We start from the raw sequence: 21,894 nt of genomic DNA, 5'->3' as shown, positions 1-21,894 counted from the left end.
TGGCTGGCAGAGCAGGTAGGAAAATAACGTGTCAGGACCTGTGACGTCAGTGACTGTCCCCCAATATGAACCCGTTTCTGTATCTGTGAAGTGGGGATGCCACCTGCTTTGGCCTGTCTGGGCTACTTGGATGAGAAATGGCCATTCCACACATGTATGTATGTATGTGTACACACACAGGGCATGTGTGAGACAAGCCCAGCTGCTCACGGGTTTATGTTCTCCACTAAATGACGGAGCACTTGCTATGTGCAGGCTCGGGTCTCAGCACTGTGTTGACTCCCTGAATTCTGACAAGATGCACAGAGAGGTCTAGTTATTTGCCTGAGGACACACAGCTAGTGGCAGAGGTGGTGGCTGACACCTGTGATCACAGGTTGATAAACACCAGACTTGAGGCACGCAGGCAGGGGTTAAGAGGGTGAGGCGAGTGGTGAGAGGCCAGGAGAATTTTTTTAAAATATATTTTTTATTTCAGAGAGGGAGATAGAAACATCAATAATGAGAATCATCCATCGGCTGGGCAGGAGGTCACCAGTTAGATTCTCAGTCAGGGCACAGGCCTGGGTTGCAGCTCCAACCCCAGGAGGTGTGCAGGAGGCAGCTGGTCCATGATTCTCCCTCATCAATGTCTCTCTCTCTCTCTCCCTGAAATCAATTAAAAAAAGAAGACCCGGATGGTAACCACTCCTACCTGCACTGGCCGCACAGACAGGGCTGGAGCTGAGGGGCAGTGAGCGGACCAACCCAGTGGGTGCTGACCTCAGTGCAGACCCACACCACCTAGGAAATTCACTCTAATGCTCAGGGATGGAAAACGCATGTGAGGTCTTGAAGCGGTCAGGCCCTTCTGGCAGAGTGGGCTTCTGAGGGTTTTCCTTGTCCACTCTGCGCTCTCCAACGGGACTCACCGTGGTCCTCCATTCACTGCGCTGAATCTGGGCATTTGCACCAGCCCCAGCCCTCCCCTGGAGCACGGGTGCTGGGCCGGCCACAGGCACTAGAGGTCTAGTTACTTGCTAGGGTCTCCCTGCCCCCGACCTGGCCCCTCCAGTCCCAACACACTTTGGTCCGGCAACTGGGTGTGGGAGTCCCCCCTCTCCCCCAGAGACAAGCTGACCGTCCCAGTGTCCCGGCCGGGGTCCCACACACGAGGCCAGGAGAGGCTGAGGCGAGCTGGCTGATGCCTTTATTGCTCAGGGGGAGGGTGCTCAGGAGCTCTTGGTCGGGCGCGCCCGCTTCCTCTTCACCATCACGGGCTTCTGGCTGCGCAGGATGGCGCTGGCCCTGCGGATGGCGGCCATGCGCAGGTCCGGGCGGTACTTGTTCTTGCGGATCATGTGCCGGATGCTGCTCAGGGTGGCCCGGGCGTTCTTGTTGATGGTGGTGCGCACGTAGGAGGTGGCCGGCTTTCGCTGGCCTGGTGGGGGAGACGGCGTCAGTCAGACGGCCTCGGCCTTTGAATGCACTCCCAGGTGCGAGGGCACAACGGCATCCCGAGAACCCGGGGCCGTGGCTGTGAGCCTGGCAGGCAGCCTGCTCCATCTCCACAGATTCCCCGGACAGCGCTGGCTGGTTTGGCTCAGTGGATAGAGTGTTGGCCAGCAGACTGAAGGATCATGGGTTCGATTCCAGTGAACGGCACTTGCCCGTGTTATGGGCTCGACACCCAGTAGGGGGCATGCAGGAGGCAGCCAATCAATGATTCTCTCTCATCACTGATGTTTCTGTCTCCCTTCCTCTCTGAAATCAATAAAAATACATATATATTTTTTAAAAACCATAAGCCCTAATCGGTTTGGCTCAATGGATAGTGTCAGCCTGCGAACTGAAGGGTCCCAGGTTTGATTCCGGTCAAGGGCATGTACCTTGGTTGCGGGCACATCCCCAGAGAGGGAGATAGAAACATCAATAATGGGAATCATTCATTTTTAAAAATAAATAAAAGCAATAATTTTTAAAAAAACCATAAAAAATATTTCCGGGACACCCCGCCAGGGCCAGGGCCAGGCACGGTACAGGCAACTCCTCATCTCTGATGTCTGAGACACAGGAACGCCCACCCTCTCGCTTGAGCAGACCCAAGGATGAGTGAGGACGTCTGTCCAAAGTCACACACAGTTTTCGGAACCCAGGCCGCCTGAGCCTGGGCACAGAGGTGAGCGGGCACTCGGAACCAGGCTGGCCAGTTACTGACAGTCCAGCACTGCAGCTGCCTCCTCTCCCTGCCCCACCCTCCTGGGCCCAAGGCACCCGCTCTGAACGAGGGTCTTTGAAAGACCAAGGTAGGCCTGGCCCTGGTCACAGAGGGAGTCCGGACGCCGCTGCCCAGAATTCAGCCAAGGACCCGTCTCCATGCCAGAGGCATGGCTGAGTCACTGACCCCAGAGCACGGCCCACAGTAGCTGCCCAGCTCAGCCTAGCTCCTGACAGCCTGGGAAAGGCCAATCAGCAATCCAAGAGGGGGAAGTTTTTAGGACCCAACACACCAGAACAAGGAGCGTGAACACCCGAGAAGCCCACTGGGCCGGGGATTGGGTGCGGAGTCCCTGCCATCAGGAGCTGGCAGGCCAAGGCCACTGCTGACACTGAACGGGACGCTGAAACCCGACCCCAGACAGAGCCTGGCCCTCGCCGGGGACCTGGGGAAAGCTCATTCCTCTTCAAAACCACAGCAAAGAACAGAAGTCCGAGGCCCTGTGACTCACAACGCCCAGAGCTCCTCCGAGACACTCAAGTGAGCCCACAGAGAAATGGGGGGGGGGGGGGGGAGGCGGGGGGGTGCCTCAATCTGCTGTTTCCAACCCAGCCTGTCACCTACAAGTGGGAGCTAGCAGGAGGCTCGCCGATTTGCCTTCATTTTCCCCCAGATGGGAGGATTTAACTGTAAAACTTTGGCTCCTGAGCAACCCTGTAATTTCATCCTAACCACTACCACCAGGACACACAGTGCAGGTGCTGTGAATTCCTCCCCTTTGCAGGGGACAAAGCAAGTTAAAAAGACCCGACCAGCTCACACAGAGGGCGGGGTGGCCAAGAGGGGGGCAGCTTCCCCGAGGAATACCCCGACCCCAGGGGTCCCAGGGGCACAATTCCTCTCCTTGTCCAACACCGACCACCCACAGCTCCCTGCCCCGATCTGGGCCGAGCCAGGGCAACGCTCACCGGATCTCCGCTTCATGATGACCACCACCCCTTTGCCGTCGGGCGCCGGCTCCACGCCCACCGTCTTGCGGTGAATCAGCCCGTTGTAGCGAAAGGAGTTGCGGGCCTTCAGGTTATTGGGTTCCTGGGAAGGGAGGACGCATGGGGGTCGTAAAAAAGGGGGTCCCGGAGCCCGCGAAAAAGCCTCCCTCAGACCCCTGAGTCCCAGCCCCACTTACGGTGCTGTACGTCTGCTTGTTCCTCTTGATCAGGAAGCTGGAGCAGTTCCGCACGATCATCCATTGCAGGTGGGCAGACATGGCGGCAGCTGCGGGGAGAGGGGCACGGGAAGGTGTCAGAGGGAGCCGCAGGCTGACGCCGGGCCCCACCAGGACAACAGAGGGAGGATGTGGGCCGGGACCTGGCGAAGGCGGGCCACCCGAGGGCAGACAGCGCCAAGGAATCTGCCAGGCGGGGCTGGGCGACCTAAGGCGGAGGGGCTGAACTTGGGCGCCGAGACTAACTGCAGGGGAGAACGTGAGAATCGGCGGCGTCTTCCGGCGGCGGGGCCGGGGGAAGCCAAGGACGCGAGGGACGCAAGGAGAAAGGCCGACAGGGGCAAAGCCGGGGCGAGGGCGCGAGACGCGGCCACGCGGGCGGGCGCAGGGCCTCCACTCACCTCCTCACGCTGCGGCAGCCGGAGACGGAAAGAGGCACGCAAGGGGCGGGGCGACGCCTTTAATACCGACACGCATTTCCGTTTCCTCTCTGGGACGCGCGCGTCGTCTCCCGACCCCGCCTCCAGGGCGGCTCGGCAACGTTCGGCTATTTCCGCCTACTTCGTTCGGAAGCTTCGGAACTCTTCGGCTGGAGACCCGAAGGCGTGTTTTCGGAGGCGGAGCTGCACCGTTCGGGACCGCTCGTTTGTTTCCGGAACCCTACGACTGGGTTTCCAACTGGGTACAGCCCTTTCGTCAGCGGCCTCTCCCCTAGGGGTGCTCACCCAGCGCTTGGCACAGGATGGGCGCTCAGCAAACATTTGTTTTAGGGTTTATGTTTGTGAATGAACTTGTGAATGCGTGAAACTCTTTAAGCCTAGCCCCGGAGTCCCAGGTGCTTCCGGTCTTCTCCGTAAGCTCTCGGCTATTGCCGGAGAAGGCTCGCTCGGGCACCTTCGGAACTCTCCGGAAATGCTCTTCGGAAAGGGTGGCCGCCTTTCTTATTGGCCCCTGGGGGTTCGGGTCTGTTCAGGCACATCGCGAACCCTTCAGATCCCCGGCAGGCCCCTCATTTCCCCCTCTTCAGGCCTCTTTTGGAATAAAGTCTTCAAGTGCTGGGTCTAGCGAGAAGCTGGACCTTACTCGTCGCAGACTGCCACCCAGGGGAGCGTGGGTTCCCTCGAAGGGCGGATTGTTTGGAGGAAAAGGGATTTGCCTGGGTTCGTCCCTTTAGGGGTCCCATACCTGTCCGCCCAGCCCCCTGCCCATCCTCCCCTTGAGTCCACTGTGTTCCACCCCATTTAACTTCCTGGGAGTCTACTTTCTGCTTATTTCGACCCTGTTTATTTTCAGGGTCATCTTTAAGGGGCGGGAGCCTTGCCTGATGTGTCTGAGTCCTCAGTCCTCCGCCTCCCCAGCACAGGACCTGGCGGGACCCCCGCTGAACAAAAGCAGCGACAGTGCCTTATGTCACCTCCATCAGAGCACCGTGGGCCTGATGGTGGGGTGAGAGTCCGGTCCACGGTCCACCTTTGCGCCTTCCGCACTTGCGCTGGGAGGTGGCCCCCAGGAGGCTCCCGGGGACGGGCCATGCGTGACCCCGCGTCCCAGAACTCCTGGGGGTTGAGGGCCTGGTCTGACCCTTGGTTTTGACCCCACCTGACCCCACCGTGGGTGCCCGGAAGGCGCCTGGAGGCGGGCTGAACCCAACAGGGCCCAGGCTTCCCCCGCGCCCCGCGCCCCGCGCTGCCCTGGCTCCATGAGCGCGTCCTGGATGTTGACCACGTGTTGCTTCTGCTCCTTGGGGTGCAGGGGCCCTCAGGGACCCCCTCATGCTTCAGCAAGGTTCCCCCCCTTATGCCCCAGCCCCAGGCCCTGCACGGAAACCCCGGGCAGGGCCGGCCCGCAGCCGCCCAGCTCCGATGACCGGATGGCTGCGGGGCACACCTGGCGCCGTCCCCGACCCCGCCCCCGGCCGGGCGGTACCCGGAAAACTCCCGGCCGGAGCCAGCGCGGCGAAGCATGGCCATGGCGGCGGCGCCGGCCGTGTGCGTCTCGCCGGGCCCCCCGCCCGGTGCCGCGTCCCCGCCGGCCGGCGCGCCCGCGCCCTCGTCGGGCCTGGGCCGCTGCCGGATGGCGCTGCTGCTGGCCGTGGCGCTGGACGTGGCGGGCATGGCGGCGCTGCTGACCGGCGTGTTCGCGCAGCTGCAGGTGCGCGGCCGCGACTTCGGCGACCTGCTCATCTACTCGGGCGCGCTGCTCGTCTTCATGAGCCTGCTGGGCTGGATCCTCTGGTACACCGGCAACATCGAGATCTCCCGCCAGGAGCTCGAGCGCGACTACGGCCTGCGGCCCTCGGCGCTCGCCCGCCTGGCGCGCAAGCTGTCCCGCCGCTGGTCGGCGCCCGCCGCCGCCGCCGGCCCGCGAGCCGCGCCCGGAGCCCGGGGAGCCTGCCGGGCCCCCCGCGCGCCCCCGCCCGGCGCCGGCTCCCGCCGCGTGCGCCTGCAGCTCGCCACGCTCGAGGCCGCGCCCGGGGCGACGGGCGCCGGCACCGAGTGAGCCCGAGGTGAGCGGCCGGGAGGCGGGGCGGGAGACACCGAGGGGAGGGGCCGTGGGAGCGCTGGAGAGATGGAGAGACCTAGGAGGGAGAGGGAGGGAGAGGGAGGGACCCGGGGGGAGGAGGGCGGGGCCTCGGGGGAGATGGAATTAGAGAGACCCGGGGGAAGATGGAGAGAGAGAGACGCTGGAGCGAGAGAGGCGCAGGCCCAGGCCCAGACAGAGCAGCAGAGACCCTGAGCATGGAGGGAGCGGGCAGGCAGGGGTGCAGACGTGGGAGGCACAGGGAGACCCTGCGCCCCGCTGCCCCAGGAGATGAGGGACAGTCCCTGGAGCCTGGAGGGCCCGCCCTGCGCTCCAGCCCCAGGCGCCTCAGGCCCCACTTAATCCCCACCCCAGTGGGGGGCGCTGAGGCCCCAAACGGTGCCGCCTCTTGCCCAAGGGCACACAGCTGGGGTTCTCCTGACCGAAGGTGTAAGGAGAGCCCTAGCTGGGGTGGCTCAGTGGATAGAGCGCTGTCCTGTGGACTGAAGGGTCCCGGTTCGCTTCCGCTCAAGGGCACATGCCGGGTTGCAGGCTCAATCCCCAGTAGAGGGCGTGCAGGAGGCAGCCGATCAATGAGGAGACTGTTTCTCTTTCCCTCTCCCTCTCTGAAATCAATAAAAATATTTTTTTTCAAAAAGAAAGTCTAGCCCTAGCTGGTGTGGCTCCGTGGATAGAGCGTTGGACTGTGAAACAAAGGGTCCTGGGTTCTGTTTGGGCTCAGTTCTGGTCAGGGCATGTACCTCGGTTGCAGGCTCCTCCCCGACCTGGGGACCTGGGACCTGGTTGCGGCTCCTGCAGGAGGCAACCAATCCATGTGTCTCTCTCACATCCATCTTTCTGTGTCTTTCCCTCTCTCTTCCACTCTCTCTAAAAATCAATGGAAAGATATTCTTGGGCGAGGATTTTTTTAAAAAGAAAAGAAAAAGGTCTAAAGAGAGAGGGGATAGCCCTGACTGGTGTGGCTCAGTGGATAGAGCGTCGGCCTGAGGACTCAAGGGTCCCAGGTTCGATTCCAGTCAAGGGCACGTATCTTGGTTGCGGGCACATCCCCAGTAGGGGGTGTGCAGGAGGCAGCTGATGGATGTTTCTCTCTCATTGATGTTTCTAGCTCTCTGTCCCTCTCCCTTCCTCTCTGTAAAAAAAAAAAGAAAAAAAAAAAATCAATAAAATAAATTTTTTTAAAAAAAAGAGAGAGAGGGGATAGAATTGGGAATGCCCCACCAAGCAGGAGAGTGACGGTGACACAGACCAAGACACGGGGAAGTGTCCTCCCCTCCCCTTCATCCCTCCTCTACCTCCTATTCCCTTCCCTAAGCATACTCCTCAGCATGCACTCTGTCCCCCAAGACCTGCTGTGGCTCCCCATGGCCTCTGGTTGAGCCCCCTCCAGTCTCGGACGCGTGGGCCCGCTCTGTCTGCACCCCGTCTCCCGCCCTCTCTGCAGGCAGGACGGCACCCCTCAGACCGCTGGCGGCTGTCCCTGCTCCACAGGACACTTCCCAGGAGCCCTTTAAGGTCCAACCAACCTCGCTGCCTTCCTCCGGCTCCATATTGGGAGTTCCCCACGATTGTTTGCATCGTCATGTGTGGCGTCTGTGTGTGCTGGCACTGCCTCTCCCACCCAACAGGGAGCCCCTTGAGGGTGAGGCCTGGGTCCCTGGTGTCCATGTGCTTAGCACTTCCCAGCAACAAGTGAACCCAAGAAATCAGAGGTTCCTGATTCCCCGGGTGGGTGGCGGGCTGGGTGAACAAATGGGTCATTGAATGGATGGGGGGGGGGTGGATAGATGGTTGGCTAGGAGATGAATGGATTCGTTGGTGGAAGCGTGGATGAACAAATGGATAGTTGAATCGATGGGTGGATGGATGGATATGATTGGATAGGTAGATGGGCAGGTGGGTGGCTGGTTGGCTAGTTTGAGCAGATGGGTAGGCACATGGATAAGTGGGTGGTTGGATTTGTTAATGGTGAATCGATAGATGGAACAAATGAATGGGTGAATGACTGAACCATTTTCTTCAATGGGGATTCCATAAAACAATTGAAGTCTGATACCCTAAGATTCTCTGTAAGTGATCTGTTTTATGCATCCAGAACGATGCTAGTCATGTACCTTCCCTCTGAGAACTGAGAAAACACTCCGGTCCTATGCTCTGTTCTGTGGTTCAGCTGAGGAAGCCATTTTAAGAGAGGATAACAGCTGTGCAATAGGCGGAGCAGGAGCTAACACAGATGTGGCTTCTAATGCAGAAACAGCCACCTGTGGTTACAGCTACCCCTGGAAGCCCTTTACCCAGCAGTCACAGCTGGGTGGACCACTGCTGGAGCCACTGCCAGAAACTGGCCAAGCTGACTTCCGTGTAGGCCACGAAGGAAGGAGTGGTATGGTTGGATAGAGATATGGGTGGTAGATGGATGGATGAATGGATGGGTGGATGGATGGGTGGGTGGGTGGGTGGATGGATGGATGGATGGATGGATGAATGAGTGGATGGATGGATGGATGGATGGATGGATGGATGGATGGATGGATGGAAAGGTGGGTGGATGGATGGATGGACGGATGGATGGATGAGTGGATGGATGGATGGAAAGGTGGGTGGTGGATGGATGAGTGGATGGATGGATGGATGGATGGAAAGGTGGGTGGGTGGGTGGGTGGATGGATGGATGGATGGATGGATGGATGAATGAGTGGATGGATGGATGGATGGATGGATGAGTGGATGGATGGATGGATGGATGGATGGATGGATGGAAAGGTGGATGAGTGGGTGGATGGATGGATGAATGAGTGGGTGGGTGGATGGATGGATGGATGGATGGATGGATGGATGGATGGATGAGTGGATGGATGGATGGATGAATGAGTGGATGGATGGATGGATGGAAAGGTGGGTGGGTGGATGGATGGATGGATGAGTGAATGGATGGGTGGATGGATGGATGAGTGGATGGATGGATGGATGGATGGATGGATGGATGGAAAGGTGGGTGGGTGGGTGGATGGATGGATGGAAAGGTGGATGAGTGGATGGATGGATGGATGGATGGATGGATGAGTGGATGGATGGATGGATGGATGGAAAGGTGGGTGGATGGATGGATGGATGGATGAGTGGATGGATGGGTGGATGGGATCCAGACATAGAACTCCTCCTCAATGGGAAGGGTGAGGTACTCCCAGCACATGAATTTTAACAGAAGGACCCACAGGTCCTGGCTCCAGTGCCTCTCCTCCCACTCTGGGACCAAAACTAGTTGAGTGGCCATGCACCCCCCTTTGTCATTTGTCCCCCGTCTTCTTTCTCAGTCTCTGCCTCTCTCTCTCTCTCTCTCTCTCTCTCTCTCTCTCTCTCTCTCTCTCTCTCCCTGTCTCCCACATCTCTTTTTGTCCCTGCACCTCTGTCTCTCCTGGTCTGGGTCCCCACCTGGACCACCATGTTCCGGTGAGTGACAGTCACCTGCCCGCTGCAGCCAATCAGGGCGTGGCGGGATGAGGAGACCTGGGCCGTGTGTCAGGCAGGGGGTGAAGGGCTGGAGCGGGTGGAAAGGGCTTCCCCGGGGTCCCCTGGGCTGCTGGGTGCATTGAACACAGGGCTCTGGGGCCCCAGCAGCCACTAACCCCCCCTCCCTCCTGCAGACAGAGCCAAGGATGCACCTGTGAGGACCGGACGGAGACGCAGCTGCCCCCCACCCCGTGGCCGCCAGGATGCTCCCCGCGCTCCTTTGTCCCCCGCATAAAGGACTGCCCCCCATCTCTGCTTGTCTGTCTGGTCGAGGGTGCCTCTGGGGCAGGGGTGGGCGGGCCGAGGGGACTAGGTCCATCCACAAGCAAGTGAGCATCCCCAGGCCACTGAGGACACAGGCGCCCGGCGTCGCCAGGCTCTGCAGCCCAGACCCACCCTCTCGTCCCAGACGCCCCCGCCCGGGCCCCTCTGTTAGTTTGGGCCCCTCTAGAAGCAGACCGAGGGGCAAATCAGACTTGCAAAGATGTTTAGGGGGGGGAGGGGCAGACAGAGAGGGGAGGCTGGTGGCTCTGGTGCTGAGAAAGGAGGGGGGAGGGGGGAAGGAGGGTCAGGGTTCAGCTGGGTGTTGGAACTATACTGCAGGTCCCAGAAAACCTCTGCTGGGCCACGGGGGTTGGAGAGGTCAGGTTGTCTGCGAGGGAGGCTCAGGTCCTGCAGGGACCCCCACTGTGCTCAGTGGGAAGCCTGGGAATTGCTGGGAGGTCACATGATACCATGGCGGGGAGCTGGGGTGTCAGGAAGAATGTTGAGGGGTACAGCCCCCCTCAGCCTGGTTCAGACCACCCCCAACTCCCTCCTTTCAGACCCCCTTCCACAGCCCAAGCCCTACCACTCACCTCCCCCCCACACACACACACACACCCTGCCTCCGGGTCTCATCCACCTCCAGTTCCCATAGCTCTCAGCAGAGAGACCAGGTGTCTGTATGCTCTATCTTTATTCTTTTTTCTAAATATTTTCATTGATTGGAGAGAGGAAGGGAGAGGGAGAGAGCGAGAGAAACATCCACGATGAGAGAGAATCATGGATCGGCTGCCTCCTGCACGCCCCCCACTGGGGATCGAGCCCACAACCAGGAATCCAAACCTGACCTCCGGGTTCACAGGTCGACGCTCAACCACGGAGCCACACGGCCAGGGCTGTATGCTATATCTTTATTGAGGGGGGCCCCTGGGGCGCCCCTAGTCCTCCCCTCCTGTCTCTTCCCCTTCGGTCCCCGAGGCCTCCAAGGCGCCCTTCAGAGGCTGGCTGGCGGACTGGCTGCCCGCCGAGGTCTTCTTCTTCTTCCCCTGGGAGGAGTGAGAGGGCCACGGCGTGGGGTGCTGGTTGGTTTTCCCGAACCCCGGGAGGTGCAGCATGTCCTGGCTCTTGACCCACCTGCCGGGAGGGAGCACGCTCAGCCCCAGCCCCTGGCCGGCCCCCCCCCCCCCCTCCTCCCCCTCCTGCCGCCGCGGCCGCCCCGGCCCCACTCGCCAGTACAGGAGGACGCTGAAGATGACGAAGAGCAGCCCCGCGCACGTCCAGCTCAGCGCCCACAGGTGCTTCAGCCGCATGTTCTCTGGACGAAACGCGACCCCGTGAGCCCCGGCCCGGCGGCCGGCCCCCCAGGCGCCCCGCCCCGGCACTCACCGTCCGGCCGCTGGTGGTAGCAGATGCCGTCTCGGTAGCAGCATCGTAGGCGCAGACACAGATTGGGGTTCTCGATGGCCGCCTGGCCCCCACAGCTCTCCCGGTTCCACACATCTCCCTCACAGCCTGGGCAGGCGGGGGGCTGTGTCAGAGCACCCCTCCCCCCGGACCCCGGGCAGCAGGGTCCCAGGCCAGACTCCCCAGGATCACTGCCTAGTGCGGGCTCCACCTGGACCCCGGAGCCCAGGCCCCAGCCCCTCCTCCCTCAGACCCAGGAGCCCAGGCCCCCAGCCCCTCCTCCCTCAGACCCAGGATCCCAGGCCCCCAGCCTCCTCCTTCAGACCCAGGAGTCCAGGCCCCCAGCCCCTCCTCCCTCAGACCCCGGAGCCCAGGCCCCAGCCCTCCTCCCTCAGACCCAGGAGTCCAGGCCCCCAGCCCCTCCTCCCTCAGACCCAGGAGCCCAGGCCCCCAGCCCCTCCTCCCTCAGACCCAGGAGCCCAGGCCCCCAGCCTCCTCCCTCAGACCCAGGAGCCCAGGCCCCCAGCCCCTCCTCCCTCAGACCCAGGAGTCCAGGCCCCCAGCCCCTCCTCCCTCAGACCCAGGAGTCTAGGCCCCCAGCCCTCCTCCCTCAGACCCAGGAGCCCAGGCCCCCAGCCTCCTCCCTCAGACCCAGGAGTCCAGGCCCCCAGCCCTCCTCCCTCAGACCCAGGAGCCCAGGCCCCCAGCCTCCTCCCTCAGACCCAGGAGTCCAGGCCCCCAGCCCCTCCTCCCTCAGACCCAGGAGTCCAGGCCCCCAGCCCTCCTCCCTCAGACCCAGAAGCTCAGGCCCCCAGCCCCTCCTCCCTCAGACCCAGGAGTCCAGGCCCCCAGCCCTCCTCCCTCAGACCCAGGAGTCCAGGCCCCCAGCCTCCTCCCTCAGACCCAGGAGTCTAGGCCCCCAGCCCTCCTCCCTCAGACCCAGGAGTCCAGGCCCCCAGCCCCTCCTCCCTCAGACCCAGAAGCTCAGGCCCCCAGCCCCTCCTCCCTCAGACCCAGGAGCCCAGGGTCCGTCCACTGCTCACTCCATGGATAGAAGAATCCCTGGATCCCATTCCCATCTGTGAAGGAAAATAGATGGTGTCAGGCGCCTGTGGGGGCTGAGGCGGCCCCAGCTCAGCCCTCTGACCCTCTCCGCGGCCCCTCACCTACTGAGCCCTGCATCATCAGGAAGAGGCTCAACGCTGGGACCCCCCAGCCCACCATGTCTCCTCCCCAGACTCCTGGGCCCTCTGGTGAGAGACCCTCAAGGCCATCCCCCAGCAACCAGCGGGCCCCGCCTGCCCGCCCGCCCAGCGCCCAGGGTTCCAAGTTCTGTTGCCAGGGGGCCCCTTGGCCGTGGGAGGGAAGGAAGGGGTGTCACAGTAGCCCGGTCACGCCTGCGTGCCACAGAGCTGCTTCCTGAGAAGCAGGTGGAAGGGGCTCTGGGGTGGGGCGGGGTCTGGCTGAGAGCCCCCTGAGCTCCCAGTGGAGAGTGGGTGGTTGGGGGTGTAAGCCTCTCCTCCTGACCCACCGGGGCACCCAAGGAGTGGGCCCAGACCCCTCGCCAGAGAGCCCCTGGGTTAGTAAGCTGAGGCCTTCCAGCAAGCTGGGGCCTGGACTCCTGGGTCTGAGGGAGGAGGGGCTGGGGGCCTGGACTCCTGGGTCTGAGGGAGGAGGGCTGGGGGCCTGGACTCCTGGGTCTGAGGGAGGAGGCTGGGGCCTGGGCTCCTGGGTCTGAGGGAGGAGGCTGGGGGCCTGGACTCCTGGGTCTGAGGGAGGAGGGGCTGGGGGCCTGGGCTCCTGGGTCTGAGGGAGGAGGGCTGGGGGCCTGGGCTCCTGGGTCTGAGGGAGGAGGGTCTGGGGCCTGGACTCCTGGGTCTGAGGGAGGAGGAGGGGCTGGGGGTCTGGGCTCCTGGGTCTGAGGGAGGAGGGGCTGGGGGTCTGGACTCCTGGGTCTGAGGGAGGAGGAGGGGCTGGGGGCCTGGACTCCTGGGTCTGAGGGAGGAGGGGCTGGGGGCCTGGACTCCTGGGTCTGAGGGAGGAGGAGGGGCGGGGGGCCTGGGCTCCTGGGTCTGTGGGAGGAGGGGCTGGGGGTCTGGACTCCTGGGTCTGAGGGAGGAGGGCTGGGGGCCTGGACTCCTGGGTCTGAGGGAGGAGGCTGGGGGCCTGGGCTCCTGGGTCTGAGGGAGGAGGCTGGGGGCCTGGACTCCTGGGTCTGAGGGAGGAGGCTGGGGTCAGGACTCCTGGGTCTGAGGGAGGAGGGCTGGGGGCCTGGACTCCTGGGTCTGAGGGAGGAGGGGTCAGGGAGTGGGCCTGAGTTCACCTCTCCGGGAGCCCCGGACGCTTCTGGGGAAGCCCCGGAGGCTGACTGTCCCGGCCGCTATAAACATCCTGCGGGGAGCTGAGTGGGCCCCGCGCTGCCTCCGTCAGAGATGACACGGGTCAGGGGGGCTCGGCAGGGGGCCGGGGGTGGGGGTCAGAGGGGTTGTGGGGCCGAGGCCGGGCAGCTGCTGACCATTTCCTGTGTCAACATCATCTGGACCCGCTTCCAATTCCCGGGATTCCTCAGGGATCAAGGAGGGGGTGGGGGGCGGGGCTGCCGGCCCGGGACCGCGGCTGGGGACTGGGGGGGCCCCACCGTCACGGCCCTCACCGCTAATGACAGGTTTGTGCTGCCTCTGCGGCCCGCCTGCCCCGTCACCCCCCAGAGGCCAGACAGGACCCCCCAGGGACAGACAGACGGACACACACACACACACACACACACACACACACACAGCCTCGGACCTGCTGACCTCACGCCTGCCAGCCCCGCCTGGCCCGGGGCCTGGGGGCCAGCACAGGAGCAGGGACCCCAGCACCCTCCTGAGGGCTCCCTGGCCTCTGCCTGCCGGAGCCGTGACCCCCCTCACGGCCTCAGCCCCGGGCCTCCCCTGTGCCTGGTCCCCAGCCTCCGAGCTGGTCTCTGCGGGACGAGTCTCCTTGGGGTTACATCTGCCTTGTCCTCACCCGGGCTCTGTCTCCATTTCTGCTGGGACTCCCCCGTCCTGCCTCTCCTTGCCCTCCTTTCTGTGTGTGCGTGTGCGTGTGCGTGTGCGTGTGCGTGTGCGTGCGTGTGCGTGTGTGTGTGTTATATTTTTATTGACTTTTAGAGAGAGAGAGGGAGAGAGGGAGAAAGGAAGAGGGCGGTAGAGAGAGAAACATGGGTGAGAGAGGAGCATCACCAATCAGCTGCCTCCAGCACGCCCCCTGCTGGCGATCGAACTGGCAACCCCGGCGTGTGCCCTGACCAGGAGGAGTCCAACCAACGACCTCTTGGTTCCGGGATTGACGCTCAACTGCTGAGCCGCACCAGCCGGGCTGTGTATTTTTTAAAAATACATATTTTTATTGATTTCAGAGAGGAAGGGAGAGGGAGAGAGAGAGAGAGAAACATCCATGATGAGAGAGACTCATGGATCCGCTGCCTCCTGCACGCCTCCTACTGGGGATCGAGCCTGCAACCCGGGCCTGTGCCCTGACAGGGAATGGAACTGTGACCTCCTGGTTCATCGGTCGATGCTCAGCCACAGAGCCACGCCGGCCGGGCCATTCTTGCCCTCCTTTCCACAGAGGTAGCCCCAGTGTCCCCAACCCTGGGGAAGATCAGGAGTCCTGAACAACACCCCCTCTTGTCCTGCACCCGGCCCCCTTCTCCCTCTGCCTTCTGTGGCTCCTGGGAGAAGATGACCCCACAGCCCAGGGTGAGGGTTGAGGCAGATGGGGAAACCGGTCCCCAGCCACGAGCCACTGACCTGCCCAGCCTCCAGCCCACCCTCTCGAACAGAGCATCCCCCAGACTGCCCTGCGTTAACACCTCCCTCCACCTTTCCGGACACTAGGGTTTAGGGCCTGGACTCTGACACCTGGGTCTGAGGGAGGAGGGATGGGGGCCTGGACTCCTGGGTCTGAGGGAGGAGGGCTGGGGGCCTGGACTCCTGGGTCTGAGGGAGGAGGGGCTGGGGCCTGGACTCCTGGGTCTGAGGGAGGAGGCTGGGGGCCTGGACTCCTGGGTCTGAGGGAGGAGGCTGGGGGCTGGACTCCTGGGTCTGAGGGAGGAGGCTGGGGCCTGGACTCCTGGGTCTGAGGGAGGAGGCTGGGGGCCTGGACTCCTGGGTCTGAGGGAGGAGGGCTGGAGGCCTGGGCTCCTGGGTCTGAGGGAGGAGGGGTTGGAGGCCTGGGCTCCTGGGTCTGAGGGAGGAGGGGCTGGGGGCCTGGACTCCTGGGTCTGAGGGAGGAGGGGCTGGGGGCCTGGGCTCCTGGGTCTGAGGGAGGAGGGGCTGGGGGCCTGGGCTCCTGGGTCTGAGGGAGGAGGCTGGGGGCCTGGGCTCCTGGATCTGAGGGAGGAGGGGCTGGGGGCCTGGGCTCCTGGGTTGAGGGAGGAGGGGCTGGGGGCCTGGACTTCTGGGTCTGAGGGAGGAGGCTGGGGGCCTGGACTCCTGGGTCTGAGGGAGGAGGGGCTGGGGGCCTGGGCTCCTGGGTCTGAGGGAGGAGGGCTGGGGGCCTGGACTCCTGGGTCTGAGGGAGGAGGCTGGGGGCTGGACTCCTGGGTTGATTTGTGGGGTCTGGGCTGTCACCCCGGGTTCTCTGTGGGGCAGGAGGCTGCTGGGACCAGGTCCTATTGTTGCTCGCAGGCTGGCCCCAGGCCCAGTCCCCATCCCCTCAGGCCAGTCCACCCCCCAGGCTGGTGGCCTGAGTCACCTCGCTGGCCCCCGCCGGTCTGGGGGGGCTACGTCAGTTCTCCCCTCACTGACGCAGCCCTGGGCCCCCCACGCTGACTCAGCCGGAAGTAGGCCCCCCGAGGGGTGGAGACCCGGTGGTCAGGGGCTGGGAGGCCCCTGGGGGGCGCGCAGGGGTGGCCATGGCCGACCCACAAAGAGCGCCTGCTACCTGAGGCGATGAGGTCATGTCCCACCGTGGGGGGCTGTGACCTCACCTCCCCGGGGACGGAGGCGCGGCCCCCCCCCAGAGGTGGGCGATGACTCCAGCTGCCATCACCCCGAGCCCCCTGCCGGCTCGGCACAGGCTGGGCCCAGGGGGGTCCGCGGGAGCCCTTTGGTCTCCCCCCTCCCGCCTCTCTGTCTCTGCCGCCCGGCAGGTGGGGTGCCCCCGGGACCTGGCTTCCATCTGGGTCCCTCACTGGCTCTGCCTGGAACCGGGGCCACCTCTGCCCGCACCCCTGGCGCTCCCGCCTGCGCGCCTGTCCGCATCGCCTTCCCGGCCGCCTCCCTCTCCTGCGCCCCAGCCCCGGCGTCCTCTCTGCAGGCGCCCTCCCGGCCGGCCCGCTCCCAGCTCCCCCCCCCCCCGGGCAGGGGCTCCCCATCCCTCCACCTCGCTCACGGGCCACATCGGGGTCTCCCAGTGGTTCCATCTTATTCCCCCCCCCATGTGTTAATAAAAACCCACCAACCCGGCAGATGAGAGCTGAGCGTGTGTGTGCGCGCGTTACATGAGCGAACTCACTTCTGTGCACGTCGAGGCGTGTGGGGGCTGCAGGGGGTACACGGCCTTTCCCAACTGCACAGGGAAACTGAGGCACCGAGGGGGGAAGCCACGCGCCCGAGGTCCCACTGCTAAGGGGTGTCTCCAGGACACTCCCGCCGTCCCCGTCCCCGCCTGCCACCCTCCCCCTCCTCCCTGACGGCGGAGCGGCCCTGGTCCTCTGCTCTCAGGGCATCCCGCTGCCTCCACCCCTGGATTCTCTCTCTCTCTCTCTCTCTCTCCCCCTCATCTGTCTTAGACTCTGCATCGCCCCACTGACCCCCTCTGTCCGTGTGGCTCCTGGGTGTTTGCCTGGGTCTCCGTGTCTCCATCTCTCTCTGTCTCTGTCTCTGTCTGTCTCTCTCCATCCCTGCCCCTTGGAGTCACGCCCCCCCCCCAGATCCTTCATTTCCCCAGGCCGGCCCCCCTGCCTCCCTCCCCCCTGCCTCCCCATCTCTCTGCCTGTCGGGGGTCGAGCTAGCGGGGACCCCCACCCCGCCTGCCCGCAGCGGGGCCCCAGCTCCTGAGCCGCTGTGTCTGCCCCGCGGGCGGCGGCGGCCTGGGCGGCGGAGGGAGGGGACGCCAATGACCTCACCAGCCCCTCTCCGACCCCCCCCCCCCCTTTCCCTTTCAACTTTTCCAACTTTTCGTTCCGTGCCCTCCTCGGAGCAGGCGGCGGAGGCCCGCGAGGCGGCCGGCTCCGTCTGAATGGAAAAGGCAGCCGGGAGGTGAGTCAGGATGTGTCAGGCCGCCTCCCCTGCCCCCCGCCCGCCCGCCGGGCCCCCTATATAACCCCCGGGCGCACGCACCGCCGCACTGCCAGGCCCGGCTGCCGCACATGCCGCCCCGGCCCCGGCCCCGGCCCAGCTGACCCCTGGGGCCCCGGCAGCGGACAGGGACGGGTTCGAGGCCCCCAGCTCCCTGCCCTCTGCCCCGGGGAACCCCGACCCGGCGGGGACATGAACAGTAAGTTGGTTCAAGTCTACGGGGGGAGGGGAGCCGGGAGCGAGGAGGGAGGGACCGTCCCGGGAGGGTGTGGAGCAGACAGACAGACAGACAGACAGCGGAATGGGACGGACACACCGGAGCCAGAGGGCGCGATGGGGAGGCAGAGGCGGGAGGGGAGAGAGTGGGGCAGTCGGAGGCCCGGGCTGGGACGGGCGGAGGGAGGGATGGAGGGACGGACACTCCGAGGCACCGAGACGCACAGACGGACCAGCGCGGCGAGGTGACCCCTGAGGGCCCAGGACTCCCAGGGAAACTGAGGCCGAGACCCGGAGGAGGTGAGAGCCAGGAGGGAGAGGAGGAGGAGGAAGACAGAGGCAGGGGTGCAGACCGAAACGGGGGAGCCGGACGGCTGGACGGACGGACGGCGGCGGGAGCGCCCGGGGGCGGGCTGGGGGTGTGCGGCGGGAGCGGAGCGGCCCGGGGGGCGCTGATTGGCTGCGGGCAGCGGGGGGTGGGCCCGGAGGGGGATGGGCCCCGGCCCCGGCGCCGCGCGGCGGGGTCCCCCTGTCCCGCCCAGGTGTGCGGGGCATCCCGCGCCGCGCCGGCCCTCGGCGCCCACCCGGGGGCGTCTCCCCGGGGGGGGGGGGCCCGCGTCTCCGGCCCGCGCTCCCTCCTCGGCGCTCAGGGCGCCCGGTTCCCGGGCCCGGGGAGGGGGCAGGTCCTGGCCTGTGCCGCCCCCTCACGCCCCGCCCCGGGGCCCAGATTCCGGCGTCCGGGGGCGGACGGGAGACGCCCGGCCCGTCTCCCCGCCCGGGGCCGCGTCTGCTCCGACGGGCGGGGCAGCCAGAGGCGGAGAGGGAGCGGGAAGCCCGCGCCGGCCGGCGACCAGCCCCGCGCCCTCCGCCTCGGGGCGCAAGACACCCCCCCCCCAAAAAAAAAACCCAGTCCTCCTCCCTGCGACCACCCCTCGGGCCTGAACCCCCGCCGTCTCCCGCCCGCAGGTGTTTGCTGCCTGGTCCTGGCCGCGCTGAGCCTGTGGCCAGACCGAGCCGCCGCGCCAGGGCCGCCCCCCGGCCCCCCGAGGGCCTCCCCGGACCCGCGGGCCGAGCTGGACAGCGCCATCCTGCTGACGCGCTCCCTGCTGGCCGACACCCGGCAGCTGGCCGCGCAGCTGGTAGGAGACGGGCGGACGGCGGGCCGGCCCGGGGCGGGGGTGCTACCTGGCCTCCAACGCGGCACGGACGGGGAGGGGGCGTTTGAGGCCCGTGGTGGGCGGGTGAGGGGACCCCCCGAGCTGGGCAGGCCCCCCTCATAGCTTTTTTCCCCCCCAGAGAGACAAATTCCCAGCCGACGGAGACCACAACCTGGATTCTCTGCCCACCTTGGCCATGAGCGCAGGCGCGCTGGGGGCCCTGCAGGTAGGAGCGGGAGCGGGTCCCGGGGAACCGGGGGCGGGCGGCGTGGGCCCGGCGCTCCTGACCCCGCACTCCCTGCCCCGCAGCTCCCGGGCGTGCTGACGCGGCTGCGGGCCGACCTGTTCTCCTACCTGAGGCACGTGCAGTGGCTGCGCCGGGCGGGCGGCCCTTCCCTGCGGACCCTGGAGCCCGAGCTGGGGGCCCTGCAGGCCCGGCTGGACCGGCTGCTGCGGCGGCTGCAGCTCCTGGTAGGGCGCCCCTGCTCCGAGGCCCTCACCCTGTATCCCCAGGACCCTGGGGGCCTGAGACCCCGAGGCCCACACTCCCAAATCCTGCCTGGAAACGCTTAGGCGCACCCCCAAAACAGAGAGCCCGTGAACTCGGGACCCCAGACGTGAGGGAGACCCACGGGGAGAGACCCTGGCCCAAGACAGTGCATTCCAGATTCTGAACCCCAGAAACTGAGCCCCCAGCCCCCGAGATTCCCAGGTCCCCGGCTAGAGGCGCTGCCTTGGCAAACCCCAGCCCCCAGGCAGCTGGACTCTGAGGTGGGAGACTGTAAGACCCCAGGCCTCGCCCTGGCCGGTGTGGCTCAGTGGATAGAGCGTCGGCCTGCGGACTAAAGGGTCCCGGGTTCGATTCCAGTCAAGGGCACGTACCTTGGTTGCAGGCTCCTCCCCAGCCCAGGCCTTGGTCAGGGCACATGCAGGAGGCAACCAATCGATGTGTTTCTCTCACATCGATGTTTCTCTCTGTCTTTCCCTCTCTCCCCCACTCTCTCTAATAATCAATGGAAAAATAGCCTCAAGTGAGGATTAACAACAACAAAAGACCCCAGGCCTTGCCCTAACCAGTGTGGCTCAGTGGATAGAGCGTCGGCCTGCAGACTGAAGGGTCCCAGGTTCGATTCCGGTCAAGTGCATGTACCTTGGTTGCAGGCACATCCCCAGTAGGAGGTGTGCAGGAGGCAGCTGATCGATGTTTCTCTCTCATCGATGTTTCTGACTCTCTATCCCTCTCTCTTCCTCTCTGTAAAAAATCAATTAAAAAAACTTTTTTTAAAAAAAAAAAGACCCCAGGCCTTGAGCCCCGAGTCACCAGGACTTCAGACCCTGGCTGTGAGCCCTTGAGGCCCCAGACTCTGAGGGTCTCCCAAAGCCACAGACCTAAGACTGTAAGACCCCTGGGCCTCAGCCCAAACAGCCTGCACCTCAAACTCCAGCTCCCAGTTCTGAGACCCCATCGAGGCCCAGCCCTCACCCGGGAGTCCCTGAGATCTAAGACCCCAGCCTGAGACCCAGGCCCCGCCCTGACGGGAGTCCGCAGCGCCCGCCCCCACCCAGCACCTGGGTCCGCCCTGACTCTGCAGACCTGGCCCCCAGCCCCCTGGACGTGGGCCTGGGACCCTCAGCCTTAAGATCCCCACCTCTCAGGCACAGCCTCTGCTTGCTTTCTGAACCCACCATTCCCAGTTTGGAGGCTCAGTCCCCGGGAGGGGGCATGCAGGAGGCAGCCCATCCATGCTATGCTCTCACATCGATGTTTCTCTCTCTCTCCCTCTCCCTTCCTCTCTCTCTAAAAATCAATTTTAAAATCTTTTTTAAAAAATCCTAGAAAAAATTTTGTAAAAAAATCCTAGAGTTCTAGCCGGTGTGGCTCAGTGGATAGAGCGTCGGCCTGCAGACCGAAGGGTCCCGGGTTCGATTCAGGTCAAGGGCACCTACCTTGGTTGCAGGCTCCTCCCTGGCCCAGGCCCTGGTCGGGGCTCAAGCAGGAGGCAACCAATCCATGTGTTCCTCTCACATCAATGTTTCTCTCTGTCTTTCCCTCTCTCTTCCACTCTCTCTAAAAATCAATGGAAACATACCCTCAGGTGAGGATTAAAAAAAAAATCCTAGAAAAAATAGACCCTACCCACACCCCCGCCCCGGAGACCGGAGACGCTCTGCAAATACGGAGCCTGGACCCCCCCACCTGAATCAGGGGACGCTGCAAGCACCCCTCGCCGGCCCCCCGCTGCACCCCTGGCCTGTGGCTAACCCTCCGTCCTCTCCCAACAGATGGCCCGCCTGGCCCTGCCCCAGGCGCCCCCAGACCCGCCGGCGCCCCCCCTGGCCCCGCCGGCCTCGGCCTGGGGAGGCATCCGGGCGGCCCACGCCATCCTGGGCGGCCTGCACCTCACGCTGGACTGGGCCGTGCGGGGCCTGCTGCTGCTCAAGACGAGGCTGTGACCCGCTGACCCCGGAGCCACCGCGCCCTTCACCGCCAGACCTTATTTATTTATTTATTTCGGGGCTGGGGGCGTGGCAGCCAGAGGACCCCTCCCCCCTGCCCCCCTGTTTAGAGACAGTCCCTCCGGGGGACACCTGTGCCTTATTTATACTTATTTATTTCCGGGGGTGGGTGGGACGCAGGTGGACTCAGGGGGTCCCCAGCGGGAGGGGCCTGGGGTCCCGGTCCTTGGGTCCCTAAGTCTGGCCCCCCCTCCTCTGGGCCTGAGCAGGGGCATATGTTATTTATTAAACTATTCCTTTTTGCGACGGGGTGGGGAGGGAGCGGGGAGGCAGGCCTGGGTTTTTGTACAAACACGTGCGACGCCTTTGTGAGCTGGAGAAGGGAGAATTAAATCTGTCACACACATCCACTCGGAGGCTGTTTCTATGGGGCTGAGGGCTGGGGGCTCGACGCCAGGGCCCCGGGGGGCGGGGGGGAGAGGGAGGGACCCTGAGTGGGCAGGCCAAGGCCGTGGAGGGGAGACCGTCCTGGACCCTGAACCCTGAGGGGCAGGGGTAACGGGAGACCCTGGCCGGGGGGCGGGGTCAGTTGGTTGAGCATTCAAAGGTCTCTGGTTGATTCCGGGTCAGGGCACA

The 21,894-nt window shown here is 64.3% G+C and overlaps 4 protein-coding genes across 4 annotated transcripts; 2 read left to right on the top strand and 2 right to left on the bottom strand.

Annotated features, from left to right (window-relative positions):
• Nucleotides 1-1,167: 1,167 nt before the first annotated feature.
• RPL28 (ribosomal protein L28) lies at nt 1,168-3,922 on the bottom strand. Its single transcript, XM_008161122.3, has 4 exons — nt 3,824-3,922; nt 3,384-3,472; nt 3,166-3,289; nt 1,168-1,420 (listed from the first exon to the last, which is right to left on the bottom strand). Exons 2-4 carry the CDS (start codon nt 3,462-3,464, stop codon nt 1,212-1,214), a joined length of 414 nt encoding a protein of 137 aa, XP_008159344.2. The 5' UTR covers nt 3,465-3,472; nt 3,824-3,922; the 3' UTR covers nt 1,168-1,211.
• A 1,411-nt stretch (nt 3,923-5,333) lies between these two features.
• Nucleotides 5,334-9,722, top strand: TMEM238 (transmembrane protein 238). The gene is made up of 2 exons (XM_054710288.1): nt 5,334-5,928; nt 9,608-9,722. The coding sequence occupies exon 1, from the start codon at nt 5,385-5,387 to the stop codon at nt 5,919-5,921; it is 537 nt and encodes a 178-aa protein (XP_054566263.1). The 5' UTR covers nt 5,334-5,384; the 3' UTR covers nt 5,922-5,928; nt 9,608-9,722.
• Nucleotides 9,723-10,633: 911 nt separating this feature from the next.
• TMEM190 (transmembrane protein 190) lies at nt 10,634-12,439 on the bottom strand. Its single transcript, XM_054710289.1, has 5 exons — nt 12,308-12,439; nt 12,185-12,220; nt 11,124-11,249; nt 10,968-11,052; nt 10,634-10,871 (listed from the first exon to the last, which is right to left on the bottom strand). The coding sequence occupies exons 1-5, from the start codon at nt 12,363-12,365 to the stop codon at nt 10,676-10,678; spliced, it is 501 nt and encodes a 166-aa protein (XP_054566264.1). The 5' UTR covers nt 12,366-12,439; the 3' UTR covers nt 10,634-10,675.
• Nucleotides 12,440-17,620: 5,181 nt separating this feature from the next.
• IL11 (interleukin 11) lies at nt 17,621-21,255 on the top strand. Its single transcript, XM_008161138.3, has 5 exons — nt 17,621-17,627; nt 18,611-18,783; nt 18,941-19,027; nt 19,111-19,272; nt 21,085-21,255. Exons 1-5 carry the CDS (start codon nt 17,621-17,623, stop codon nt 21,253-21,255), a joined length of 600 nt encoding a protein of 199 aa, XP_008159360.2.
• The last annotated feature ends 639 nt before the right edge of the window (nt 21,256-21,894 follow it).

Source organism: Eptesicus fuscus, chromosome 21 (assembly GCF_027574615.1).
Source record: "Eptesicus fuscus isolate TK198812 chromosome 21, DD_ASM_mEF_20220401, whole genome shotgun sequence".
NCBI lineage: Eukaryota > Metazoa > Chordata > Mammalia > Chiroptera > Vespertilionidae > Eptesicus > Eptesicus fuscus.
Note: the sequence above shows the minus strand (reverse complement) of the source record. Positions and strands in the feature narration are given on the sequence as shown.